At 44.7% G+C, this 13005-nt stretch overlaps 1 protein-coding gene across 1 annotated transcript in view; it reads right to left on the minus strand.

Moving 5' to 3' along the window:
• Positions 1 to 13005, minus strand: part of TMIE (transmembrane inner ear) — a gene marked incomplete at its 3' end in the record, with an annotated part of 31060 nt that overhangs the window by 13490 nt on the left and 4565 nt on the right. The window contains exon 2 of the mRNA XM_035554308.1: positions 7528 to 7645. Coding sequence (XP_035410201.1) covers positions 7528 to 7645 — 118 coding nt within the window. The remainder of the gene's footprint in view (positions 1 to 7527; positions 7646 to 13005) is intronic.

Below are 13005 nucleotides of genomic sequence, written 5' to 3' on the forward strand. Positions count from 1 at the left end.
TGTTACCTCCATTCATGTACAACAGCTGAGGAGCAAGGATGTGGGCTGTTGTTTACCTTGCTCTGGGAATCTGTGAAGTGTTTATTGTTCTTTAGATGGGTATTAGTTGGATTTTGCATGAGAGGGTGGCTTATACCTGTTTTCTGCACTGGGTGGAGAAAGCACCTGGTTGGGGGGATCAGGCATGAAATTGCATGGGAAGGGCAAATGGGAGTTAGAATTATGATTGTCTATTGAAATAACAATAGTAATAATGAATCAGAACTTGAAGGCATAATTGAGTGGCAAATGAGTTTTGCCCAGGAAGGCAGTAAATCAAACTTTCACTTTCAGCTCCATAAAGCCATTCACAAGCTGTACTCATCCAGTGCAGATCTCAAGCACACCTGAGCCTTGTGCACTATGCAGTGCAGCCTCTCTTTGTGTCCCCACAGTCCCCAGACACAAATCTGCACTTCACCATCCTATTGCCCACTGCAGCTGGGGTCACTGAGCAGAAGAGAGGAAGAGGCAGCTGGTCAGGACCCCAGCTGATGGGGATGCCCGTGGGGAGGAGCTGTTTGGGAGTCTTGACGTTGTCCAAGGCCCCTTCCTTCCCCCTGCGGACTCCATACACAACAACCTTCTCCATGTGACCTGACAGCTCTCACGTTTAAGGGAAGCCATCCTCAGGCAATGACATCTCCAATATTTTAGCTGATTTGGGTCACGAATAAATCTGGTAGAAGACTTGAGCATATATACATGTGTCAATGTGCAGAGTAATGAAAGTTTAAGGTAACACTACTGTACAAAACAAGAACAGTATAGTTTATTATCAAAATAATCAACAAGAAGTAATATTTGTTGATCATTGGAGGGCATAAAAACAGTCCTTTCTTTGTAAAAGATTTTATCTTAATTACTCCCTTTTTGTGCTTGGCTTGAGCTACATATGCTGGCCTCATGATGTTTGGGGACTTGGGCTACTGCGTGGGCATACATGTACAACAGTTTTAAAACACAAGGCAATTTTTCACATGCAGTGAGAGGTTTCCATGTGACAACTTGGGCTGAAGGCAACAAAGATGTCAACCTGCTGTCCCATATAAGAGCCATCCCTTGTCCCAAGTCATGGTCTGTGGTAGAGGACAGTGCCCTTGCATCCATCTCTGCACAGAGTATTCTGTGCACCCTGATGAGTGTTTCTCATACACTGGGCTGTTAGTGATGCAGCATTTAGCAGATAGATGGCTAAAGACTCTTGCAGAAAGCACCATGTGAAGCATCCCTTAGCCAGCCTAAATTATCTGTGCCTCACTGCAAATTCTGCACATTAATGGAAACATCTGGACAGTTTTGCTATCCAAAAAGTAATGGTTATTTAATTGTGTAAATCTTTTTCCTGGCATTTATACTTTGACACCCACAGCAAGTTGGTAAATAAAACCTCTAGCACTTCAAATTAAACTGCTGGCAGTTAATTGCATTCAAGATGTTTAACAGCTTTGTTGGTACTCGTTAAATAATACTTGATTACTGGGAACACATTTGTCCAATGTGAGCCTCCCTGATAGCAAACAAGCTTCTTCAAGCTTTCATGTCTGAATTTATATGTCAGTAGAGAAATTACTGATGCTCATGGCTGGGGCTACACTTTACCATTTGACTGGCATGGGTGAGAATGGGAAAGTGCCTCTGGTAGGACACAGAGACAGGGAAAAAGGGATCAGAACTGAGCCTCCTACTTTTGTAATCAGCTTCTGCTTTAGCCCACTGCTTTCTCACTCTTAGTCCATGTACGATTTATTTCTCAGCAGTACTAGACCTGCTGTGGACTGTATGTAGGATGTCCCTGCCCGTAGCAGGGAGGTTGGAAATAAGATCTCTTCCAACCCAAACCATTCCATGTATACTGAGCAAACCCATTTCCATGGCCCCAGAGCTGCTCCGGTGCCACTAAACCACCAGCACCGAATAATCTTCAGTTAATTAAAGATCCCCCACTCATGGACACAAAATGGTCTAATGTGCACCACCAGCTTAGCTCAGCAGTTCCCTGGCATGATCGCAGAATCACAGACTGGATGAGGTTGGAAGGGAGCTCTGAAGATCATCTAGTTTACAAAATGATAATGAAAGGGGGTGTCTTCCTGCCTGGGGTACCTGAAATACTTCTGGTTGGCTTTCTACATTGGGCAGGCATGGCACAGATGAAGTTGGACTCTGGGTGGGAGCAGAGACCTCCTTCTTCTTCACAGCGCTGTGCCTGCTCACACCACCCTCTTTATCCCCTTTCCCATGAGGTATTGCCCAAGTCCTCCCTGGTGGGCTGCTGCCAACAAAGCTGGGAGCAGAACGTATGAAATCACAGAAATCAGCAGACTTGGGACCTTGGAACCAAAATGGCATCCAGTGAGGAAAATAGAGAGCCTGCAGGCTTGCTTAAAAATGTTAATGGTGGTTTCCTTCCTGCCCTATGGAAGGAAAGGGTGAGTCGATGGAGAGCACACTGGGCAAGCCTTGGGCAGGCTTCTGGCTTTCCCAGGGATGGACCAGGGCCACCTCCCCTTCCAGTAAAGGACTTTTGGTGCAGAGCCCTTGATCTCTGTGGATGAAACAGGCTGTGCAAGATTCAGAGATTATAAATCAATCCCATCCTATCAGTGTTGGGCCTCAGTTCCCCATTTACAGCTCTTCGGAAAAAGAAAAGGAAATGCCAGATATAGCAACTAGATAACAACACTCCTGAGTGAATCAAGTCCTAATAGCTAATCCCATCTCAGTTGTTCACTGTTGTCTTATCAAGGTCTCTCTGAGAAAGAGAGAACCAGATGCAACCGCTGTGTCTGCCAGGTGCTCCTGCTTGCCAGGGACCTCCTTCCTTATCAACCAGCACTCAGAGAAGCCATCCAGAGCAGCTGAATGATGGTAGGTGTGAAGAGGACAGTCCTGATAAAGATTTATTTCAAGGGACACTGGCAGGAGATTTCCCAGCCTAATGGTCTGCCTTGCCTACCTCATTAAAATATCCAAAGTGGATGGTTTTCTTTAACCAAGGACAAAATGACTGAGATAAAGTCTAGGGGAAAGAAAAGCAACAGAGTTGACTTGCTCTGTCTGGTAACTGGGAAATTTTCTTTTTCTTCTGTCCTCTCCAGATTTTCCTCTAGAAGGTCTGCTTAATTTAAAAATGAGCTTTCATGAGCATTCTCCAGTTACAGCAAAAAAACTTAACATTCCTGTTATTTTAATAGATGAAAAAGAATCGTACAATGATTGAAAAACACATCCTTGAGGGTTATACCTCCAACAACACCTGAATGATGTTCTACACATACTATGAAGTTATATTTTCTACCATGGGCTTCTATACTCCAAAAGGTTTTGTTGATTAATTTGTTTTTCTGTCATGACCTGTATGTTATCACAGAGAAGAAGCAAAGATGGAGAGGAATGGGTCTGACAGGAGGAGCCCGGAGGATGTTTTTTTAAAGCATCTAAGAAAGCTGGCTATCAACTGCTGAGAGAGCAGCTGAGAGGCAGAAAAGCCATCCGCTACCAGGTGTGCAAATGCTCTGGCTGTCCTGATCTCAAGTAAATAGAGCTAGGAGGCATCCCATTTGGTTTGTAACCCCCCAAAAATCTTGCTGTGAGTTAGACCTCCTCAGCGACCTGTTGCTCTTTTCAGTGGTGTGTGTTAACAATATAAGAAGGTGCCTTTTTCTTTTCATTAAATAAGGAAATGTTAAAAGGTCTTGGATCTGGCCTTTTTTTTTTTTTCCCTTTTTTTCCTGCCTTTTATTATGTGATGACGCCATCTTGTGGAAGTTGTTAAGAGCGAGAGCTGGAAGCGATACCTGGATCATAGCTATATTTGCAAGTCCTGTTGCTCAGCAGACGCAGACTCATGGGGTGGGAGAGCATGGAGGACCTGCACCCACACTCACTGCACTTCAGGGTTGTGCCTGCAGAAGTTCTAGCCTGGTCCTCTGGGTGCCCTTAGGAATTATGATGTACATCCAGGACTATATCTTACAGGAGCAACTTTCCATTTCAACCAAAAGGAATGCAGCCTGAGTGCTCCATAACCACTCAAAGTGAGGAAGGTAGGGATATCAGCTTCAAAAACATTTCAGTTCATCTACATTCAAATGAATGAGTAGACACACCTTTAAAAGCCTAAAGGTTTGATAACAAATCAGATTGTAAGCCAATGGGATCATGCCCAGGCCCTGAAAAGGCCTGGAAATGGTCCTTCTCTGTTTCTTAGTGCTATTAGAGAGAGGGTTGTGCTCTAGCTGCGAAGTTGCTCCAGAATCCAGAAAAATAAAGGAAGCTACCCTAGAACTCTTTTCAGCTCTCATCCTATTGGAAAAGAGTAGAATTACCTAGTTTTCTGGGCTGATACCAACGTGGCTCTCAAGAGCTTGCTCCCAGAAAAACCTGATCCTGCTCTTGGGAGTTGGAACTGTATTGGTAAAGCTGGGGAACCACCACTGCTTTGGGGATCGTGAGACTCAGGATCAGGAAGATGTTGCTGGAGCAAGATACAAGAAACTGGTGAGAACTGTCTGTGGGATTCAGTCAATCTGGTGGCGTTAAATTTGAACACATCCCATTTTGACTTGGATGTTGGACTTGGTTAATAGTTGCTTTCTTCATCTAATGCTTATTGCTTTCATAAAGCTGTCTGAATACATAGCTTAAGCTGGTACAGTTGTTCTCAGATCCACTCTGCTCATTGAAAGAAGAGGGTTCTTCAAACAAAGAGGTTGTACTAGAGGAGTAGCAGTACTAGAAGAGTAGTACCATAAATTGTCTCCCTTCCGTGTTGTCATGTACTTAATCTTTTTGTCACTCTGAGGCTCAGCAAACCCAAGCCCTCCAATTTCCTAGGAAATACTTTCCCACTTCTCTAGTAATGTACGTTTGTAGCAGGCTGACATAATAGACTTTTTTTTCTTTTTTCTTTTTTTTCTGAACTACCTATGTGTATTAGTTGGATCTCAACCCTTAAAGCAGAAGGTATTTTACGGAATTACACACAATCTGTATTTGTCTAGACATAGATCCTTAAAAGGATTTTAACTTCTCACTATTCACTGCTATCAACACGTCAAGTACCTCGCCTGTAACATTCTTTGTGTGCTGTTTTCGGTAATAAGTTTTGCTTCTGGGCTGTCACTAGATCAGTTAAATTTACATGGGCCTTTGCTTCTTGCTATAGAGATTTTTAAGTAACAAAAGAAAACTTAGTTTCTTTACTGTAAGGGGTGCACCATCTGATGGCTTACCACTTAGGAAGCCTCTTATGTTTTTAGTAACCCTAAATAACCCGGTGATACGTAAGCCAATTTCTAACAAACAACAAAGTCATCAGACCTACTGGGTGAAATATTCGTTACAAGGTGACACACCTAAACAAAAGAAAATCACATAAATAAATCCTTTTGCAAACATACTTGCATTGTGAATTTGCTGCTGTTAGTTTTAGTGCCTACTTCACATAGTGCATGGAGTCACTAGGATTAAATACCTGGCTATGTTTACTCTCCTCTGTAGAGTGTCTTGAAATTGTTTGCCAAGGGTGTTGTGGCATGTGAGGAATTAGCATAAGCTTCATTGATTAAGAGGTAAAATATGGGAGTGCTTATCCTGGAGACTGGGTGGAGGGTGTGGTGCTAGCCCAGAAGGGGCAATAAGGGGAAAACAAAAGAGAAGAAAAAGCTGTAGTTGCTTTGAAACTGTAAATGTCTCTGGTTTAAGCTGCATGGGAACATAACAGGAAGGCTCTCAGGAAAGGACTGCTACAGCAGCCAAATAGGAGGCTGTGACAGCAAGTGTCTGACTTCACCCCGTATCAGCAGAAACAACACACAGATCGCAGAGCAATCAGATTTAAATCAGCGTCACATCTAGATGTAGCATCAGCAGCAGTTCTAGCAGCAAATGAAAACATAGCAGGGAGTACTAGCTATTAGTTTTCTGCACTGCTGTGTTTTTAGAGATTGCCCAGCAAGCCCATTCCCTGCTGGCAGCTTGCACGTGGCTGCCTTGTTTCGGAGAGTGCTCATCGCTTATGAGGAGTGAGAGCAGAAGCGATGCAGAAAACTGAGGCACTCAAGGTTGTCCTCCTTTATAATGCTTCATTGTTCAACCTATGAAATTAATTTTAACAAGCTATTAGGTCCACAAGCCAGAACGAGGAGAGGGCAGTAAAAAAAAAAAACACCACATATAAATGCCTGGAAGATCTAGGTGTGTCTAAGCCCGTGTGGCTGGGTGACATCCTTCCTGGAGCAGACAAGGATTTGAGGCAACCTCTAAGCTGATTGGGTTTACCTGGAGGGCTAGGAACAGGCTCTGGGTGTCTGCTCACCTGCTCCTAACAGGGAAAAGAGCAGGTTCAAGGGAATTATAGATGAGTCAGTGTAATTTCGTTTCACAGACTGAGGTTGGATGGGATCCCTGGAAGCCACCTAGTCCCAAACCCTTGCTTAAGCAGGGCCACCAAGAGCAGGTTGCCCAGGATCGTGCACTTTCCTGGGAAGATGCTGGAAGAAATGAATTAGGTAAACACTTTGCAAATGACTAGAGAGTGATAAGAAGATGGGAAAATGAAATGGGTTTATCAGTTGTGATTTATAAACAATAGATAGATTAATTGGATATTTTTTGTGTTTGTGATTCTAAAGTTGGCTCAAGGAGAGAGCAGAAGATCCTTCCTTTGAACTTAAGTTATAAGGTTTATGGGCCTGTCCTAAATGATATTCTCATAAGCAGACTTATGACAGCAGTTTGCAGTGCACAGTGAGGGTGGTTTAAATACTGTTTTCTGAGGGTGAGCTGCCCAGGGATGAAGATGGATGAAGACTTTCAGGTGGGGAATCGGCTGCACCCAGACAGCCCCTCCAAGTGTGCCAGGAGGGTGCCTGATCCCACTGCATCCACCAGGTCTGAGCCAGTGGCTTCCTGATAACTGGATCCAGAGACGACTTCTTTAGGTTTTGAAAACCCTTGTGAAATCAAATGGGGAGCCTTGGCACCTGGGATAGAAGTTAAGTACCCTAATGCCAGGTCTGACAGTGACCACAGACCCCTTGGGGTTTCTTATCTTAGCATGCGGGACGGCACCACAAGAGGTCGTATATGGCTTCTCTGGGTTGTGCGACAGGGTAGGACTCTTGCCAAGCTGTGAGACAGGGCAAGACCGTATCTGTGAGATGTATTTAAGCCTGAATGTGGTACTGCAGCTGACAACAGTCCCACATGTGCCACGGTCCTATAGTTTCTCTTTTGTTTTGGGATGCCACCAGCTAGTGCATTACAGGGTGGAGCCGCTGTGGCTGGCCTGTGGTTCCCTCAAACACCCCATCTGCCTCTCCCTTCCTTGGGGGAGGAGGAAGCCAACAAAACGCCCTCAGTGCTGCCAGGCACCACAGAGCCTCAGCCCGTGCCTTCTGCTGTCCTCCTCGGGCTGGCTCAGAGCCAGGTCCTAGGTGGGTTGGTGCTGCGGGGGGTGCAAGGCAGAGAATTGCCACTTACTGACTGCCAGGACAAAGATGGCAAAGATACCAATCACCTGCCAGAGGCGCAGCCCCCAGATCACCACCGTCTCCGAAGTGACAGGGTCCGGCTTCTTTTTGGGGGGTTCTGTGGTGGCCTGGGAAAGAGAGGGGAAAAAAGAGAAAAATGGCTTAAGGTTGGCAAGAGGAAAGGTGCCACCAACAGGAGTTGGTGAGCCCTGGTCTTCTGGCCTTACAATAATTCAGATATCTTCAGGGAATGGAGACTTCTCCAGAGGTCGTGTCTAAAGCTTTTGTTGTTTTGAAATGTCTGAAGTGTTGCCAAATTTTGTGTTTTAGGAAATAATGGCAAAAAGATTTGCTTTGTCAAGTCCCACTTTCTTCCTAAAAAGTTCAGCTCCTTGGGTCAGGAGGAGATCTTTTATAGCCTTAAAAGGCTTTTTTAAGGCTTAGCTGTGAAGAACAATATAAAATTAATAATAATAAAAAGTTAGTTGAAACAGGGCAGGTTAGGGTGAGTAGAGACCTCTGGTCACCAGATGTGACCCTAGTGCTGGAGCAGAGCCATGGCCAGGCACAAGCAGGGCTGTAGCTCAGGCACGGACCAAGCATTTGAGCTTAGGGTTAAAGCAACTCCCATGGGTTGGGACTCCGCCCTCATAGTGCTGTCCCCAGCAGCTGGACCTCTAAGGGTGGGATGCTGCCTTGCTCCTGAGCCCTTGTGTCCACACCTTGCGCGCTCTGCCTCGTGTTGTAAAATCACTCGGTGCCTCAGTTTCCCCACTTATAACAAAATTTTGCCTGGAAATATTCTGATGGCAAATGCCATGTGAATTTGATGCAGGAACAGATACTAGGGCCCTTTTATAAGCTGAGCAAGGACACTTTAGTTAAATCCCTACTATAGGGCCCTAATTGCATTATCAGTGGGGAATGAGGGGTTGATGGACCCTTGAAGGGCAGCACAGGCAGAGAATCATACAGCATATGCTTTAATTGTCAAAACAGCAGAGCTGAATTAGATGGCTGTTTGAGCTGCATTTAAGTGCTGGGGATTCAAGCACATTGGTTTAACCATTTAAAGTTAGCCTCACCAAGCAAAGATGTTAGATTTCATGGAATATGAGCAAGAAGTGTTCCAAACAGGGTTGGTCTGGACTATAGAGGCTCCAGTTTGGTATCCAGAGCTCAGATTGCCACAGCTCCAGCAGTAAGAGTGATTTGATGCAGGCAGGGGAATATACCGTAGGGAGATTAAACAACACAGGCAGCACCAAAGAGATCAGCTGTATTTGCTGAGAGTCTTTGTATTACTTGAATGTGTTAAATGTGTTGTGAGTCCAGGAGAAAACCTTTCTTGAATGCCCATTTAGATGGAAACAGGACAAGGACCTGATGGCTTCTGTAGTAGCTAAGCACTGACAAATGATACAGCCAAGTCTCATTGTGGATCTAGTCCTGAGTTTTTCTGTGCTTTGGTTCCCCATCTCTGAAATGAGGATAAGGATATTTCACAGGTGTGTTAAGAGGGTAAATGTTACGTCAGATAGGTTGTCAAGACCAACCCCAGCGGTCCCAGTGCAGTGGTGATATCTTAGGTTCACACATCTCAACGAGAAGCATTTATTCTCTTATCTGATGGCTCAGAAGATCAGAGGTTAACAAGCCCTCACTGCCAGTGAACTTTGTTGTGATGTTCTGTGGTACAGCAAGTCAGAGTTAAAACCTGCTAGTGACCTTCCAGAAGCAGGTGCTAGCAAAACACCTACACTGGCTTATATCTGAATGTAGAACCTGATCTGAGTTGGCAACAAACAGCCTTTTGATATAAGCTGAAAACACTTTGTTTCTTAAAACCAAACAGGGAAAAAACAAGCAAACAAAAAACAAAACAAAACAAAAACACTGCTAAACACACATCTGACTCCCTGCAGTGCCCTGCCCTTCCCTTCCCAGCCCAAGAAAGCACTGTTAAAACACAGCTGTAATGGATACCAGAGAGCTGGGGCTGCTCTCCAATTACTTGCCTATTTGTGCAACACAAACCATAATTCAGTCTTTTCCTAATGAAGGATGCTTCCCGTTGAGCCTGGAGTGCTTTGTCTCCCGGGGGATCCTATTCAGAACCCATCCGTGGTGGATAGGATTGCTGTCTGAGCTCGGCTCTTCCAATCTATGCAGTACCACGTGGCCTCGCCTTGCTGCAGTTTGTGACAGCCACACTTCTGTAGTGCTGGGCACAGAGCATCCAGTGCTCAAAACCCAGAACTGCTACAGCTGAATGGAGGGAGAAAGGAAATCTGACTGGGGTGGTGTGGTTCTGTAGAGACATCTGGAACAGTCAGGGAGGAATCTGTGACAGTCACCACCGAAAACCTCCTTTTTCAACTATAGGGATTCTGTATGCTGCTTACAAAACGTCCAGTAACACCAAAAATAAATCGAAGAAGCCACAGTAGACAGCAGTCCTGGGAGAGTAGTCAGGGCAACAATTTAGATTCAGAAAATTTTGTCTAATTGGAAGTTAAACCAACAATGACCTAATAAATTTAGATTGCTGACCCCAGTGATCCAAGTTTATTTCCTGCCGTGGTTCTGGCTTTCCTTGCTACTGATCCCGGAGTTAACCTCTAGGGTAGCCTCAGTCTGAATCACAGACCATAGGTGGTGTTTTTTTTTTTTTCCTGTGCACTACTCAGTGTGACTTTGCCCTCTTGAGAAGCTCCCAAGAATTGGTCTTTCCTTCCAGACTTGTCTCTGATGAACATCTGGGAAAGGGAGTCAGATATAAAGAGGGAAACTGGTGGGCAAAGGAAATTGTGGAGTTTGTTGGAACCCTGCACATCTGTGTAGGTTTTAAGTGCACATCAGGAAGCAAAAAAAAGAGGGCAAATAGGGACATGGTTGCTATTAGCCCAGCCAGAGTTGTGCCAGATGGGAGCAGAGGTGAAGGGTTGTCCCTGTAGATGACTGGAATGGGTTTAAGGTTGACCAGCTACTTCTCTGGACAGTCTTAAAAGCAAGTCCCCTCTGTGGGTCGTGTAACATGGTTCACTGCCTCATGGCCCGTCAGGGAACATCTCATGCATCAGAGCCTTCTGATCTTCAGCAGGACATAAACTACACACAGAAGGCAAACAGCAGACCTGAAGCTGAGGGAACAAGAACCCATGCTCAGCACCACGGATTGGAAGTGATGGCACCAGTTTTCTGCAGCACGCACAAGCTTGGAGTCCTGATTGCTGCTCTCTGCGTTCAACTCCAGCAAGAGCATCAAGAATAGGATGTGTTCATCTCCCTGTGTGACTTCTGTATAGGATTGGCTCTGCAGCAGCAGAATAATTGTAATCAGAATCAGCAAACCGAAGCCAGTCTGCACTGACAGCATTAAGCACAGAGCTGTGGGACCAGAGGTCCTTGCTGCTTTTGCCTGCCAAACCTTCCAGCACTGGTCTTTTTGCTCTAGGGATCTCAAAGCACTTAATGCATCACATTTATCGAGCCAAAGCAATATTTCCAATTCAAAGTAAATTAGCTGAGACAGGGGCAATTAAAAGATGTTCTCAAGATCACAGTGTGGATCAAGAGCTCTGAGGCACTTGCCATCAACTTATGGCTGTTTCTGGAAGGAGTTGTGGCCATGGAACCGTACCTTTCAATGAGACAATTTGTGTTGGAGTGGAGAAGAAAAAGCAAGGTTGAAGATCTCTGCCGCTTTCCTTGGTTTTACAAAAGCTTTTGATGTGAACCAATACATAAAGCAGAAAATATGTTAAATATTTAAGACAGGAGTGCAAGGGGAAAAGGCAGAAAGCAAGACTACTGCTGAGTCCTGGCCATTCATGCAGATGCTTTGGTTTAATCACTGCAGCTCTTCATCTCTTCATCATGTTTGTAGAGTGAATGTTGAGAATGCCAGGGTTGAAACATGCAGTGAAGTTACTGTAGTGTAGTGGTCAAACTACCACAGCTTAATAAATCATCAGATAGTTGCCACGTCTGTGGCAACTGCCTGTGGGCATGCACTGGGACTCTGAGGGCTGAGTCTGCATTGCTACACGTCCTGACCGAGCAAGGGGTCTAAACTCTTCAGTGGGTTGTAGGGTGCAATGCTGGCCCACGTGTCATCTCCAAAAGCTAAGAGAAATGTACAGCAAGGAGAGGAAAAACATATTAATGAAAGTAATTCTTAGTAGCTGCAGGAAAGTGGATCTGTTGGTTTGTGCCTAGCAATATATGTCAAGATTTGGAGGTGCTGATTTGTGCATGGGAAAAAATGTCAGGATTTGGAGTTACTGATTTGTGCTTGGCAATAAATGTCAAGATAAAAGTGATTGGATCAGGGACAAAAGGAAAAGATGTAAGGAGGCTGAAACACAGCAGAAATGAAACTGTGGGGCAGGGCAATTCTTACACAGCCCCAAGGAGAAAAAAATACCAAAAACCCGAAGCTGGCACTTGCAGCTCCTTTGAGGGTGAACTTGTGCCAGTGCAGTCCAGAATTGGAAGATGTATGTATGGATGAAGAGGTTATACTTGGTATGAAGGCTAACAGTATTGCTTTGTCTATGCAAGGCAACTGCAATGAATTAAAGACTCCAGAAGACTGGAGGCAGTAAAGAAAACTCCTGCGAGAGCTACCAGGCTTTGTCTGTAGATGCAGGAGGGTGTTAGGAAATGCTCAGGTAATAACTGATCAGGGGGAGGCTTTGGGGAGCAAGTTGATGAGAAAATATAAAAGAAAATTGTGCAAACGCCTCACTACAATGTTGGTACCACATAGGTATCTGGGCACTGTCTATAGGAATATGAAAAAGCTGGGGCTCCAGGAAGAAAAAGAAATTAGCAGAAGGGAGTAAATGAAAGGTTACAAAGCTCCCTGTGCCTCCAAGGATGCTCTGTGCTGAAAGAGTGTATAAAGACGTTACAGCAAAAAGAAACTTCTAGCTTGGTTAAGTAGCCTTAACTTAAACTTACTTAAACTTAAACGTAAAGGAGATGATGGAGACCTTGGTAAATATTCCACATTACTTTGATGGAAGACCTGCGCTATCTGGAGCAGCAGATAAAAAACAGACAGCATACAGCACAGTGTCTAAAATAAGATTAGACTGATGGTGAATCCAACTCCTAGCCAACACCAATTATGAATATTAACCCAAAGCCAGACCGTTGGTTTGGGTGTCTCTTGCAGGACAGTGGAATAGCTCCTTATCCTCTGACTGTGCTAACTGCATCTCCCACAGCAGCTGGGGCACTCGCATCACTTGTTGATGCCAATAGACATAAATACATGTATATTTGTGTCTTACCCCTCAGGCTAAATCTCGCCCTCTGAAGTAAATGCACCTGCCCTTACTTAAGAGCTTAAAAATGTGCAGTACAAATAGTTATGTCTAAGTTAATTGTTCCAGAATTATCTTATGGCTATGAGAAAGCAGCACTCATGTACAGCCATCCACCTCATTGAGGCAGCCTATTGAGGTCTGATGAATAA

Source organism: Cygnus atratus, chromosome 2 (assembly GCF_013377495.2).
Source record: "Cygnus atratus isolate AKBS03 ecotype Queensland, Australia chromosome 2, CAtr_DNAZoo_HiC_assembly, whole genome shotgun sequence".
Classification (NCBI taxonomy): Eukaryota; Metazoa; Chordata; class Aves; order Anseriformes; family Anatidae; genus Cygnus; species Cygnus atratus.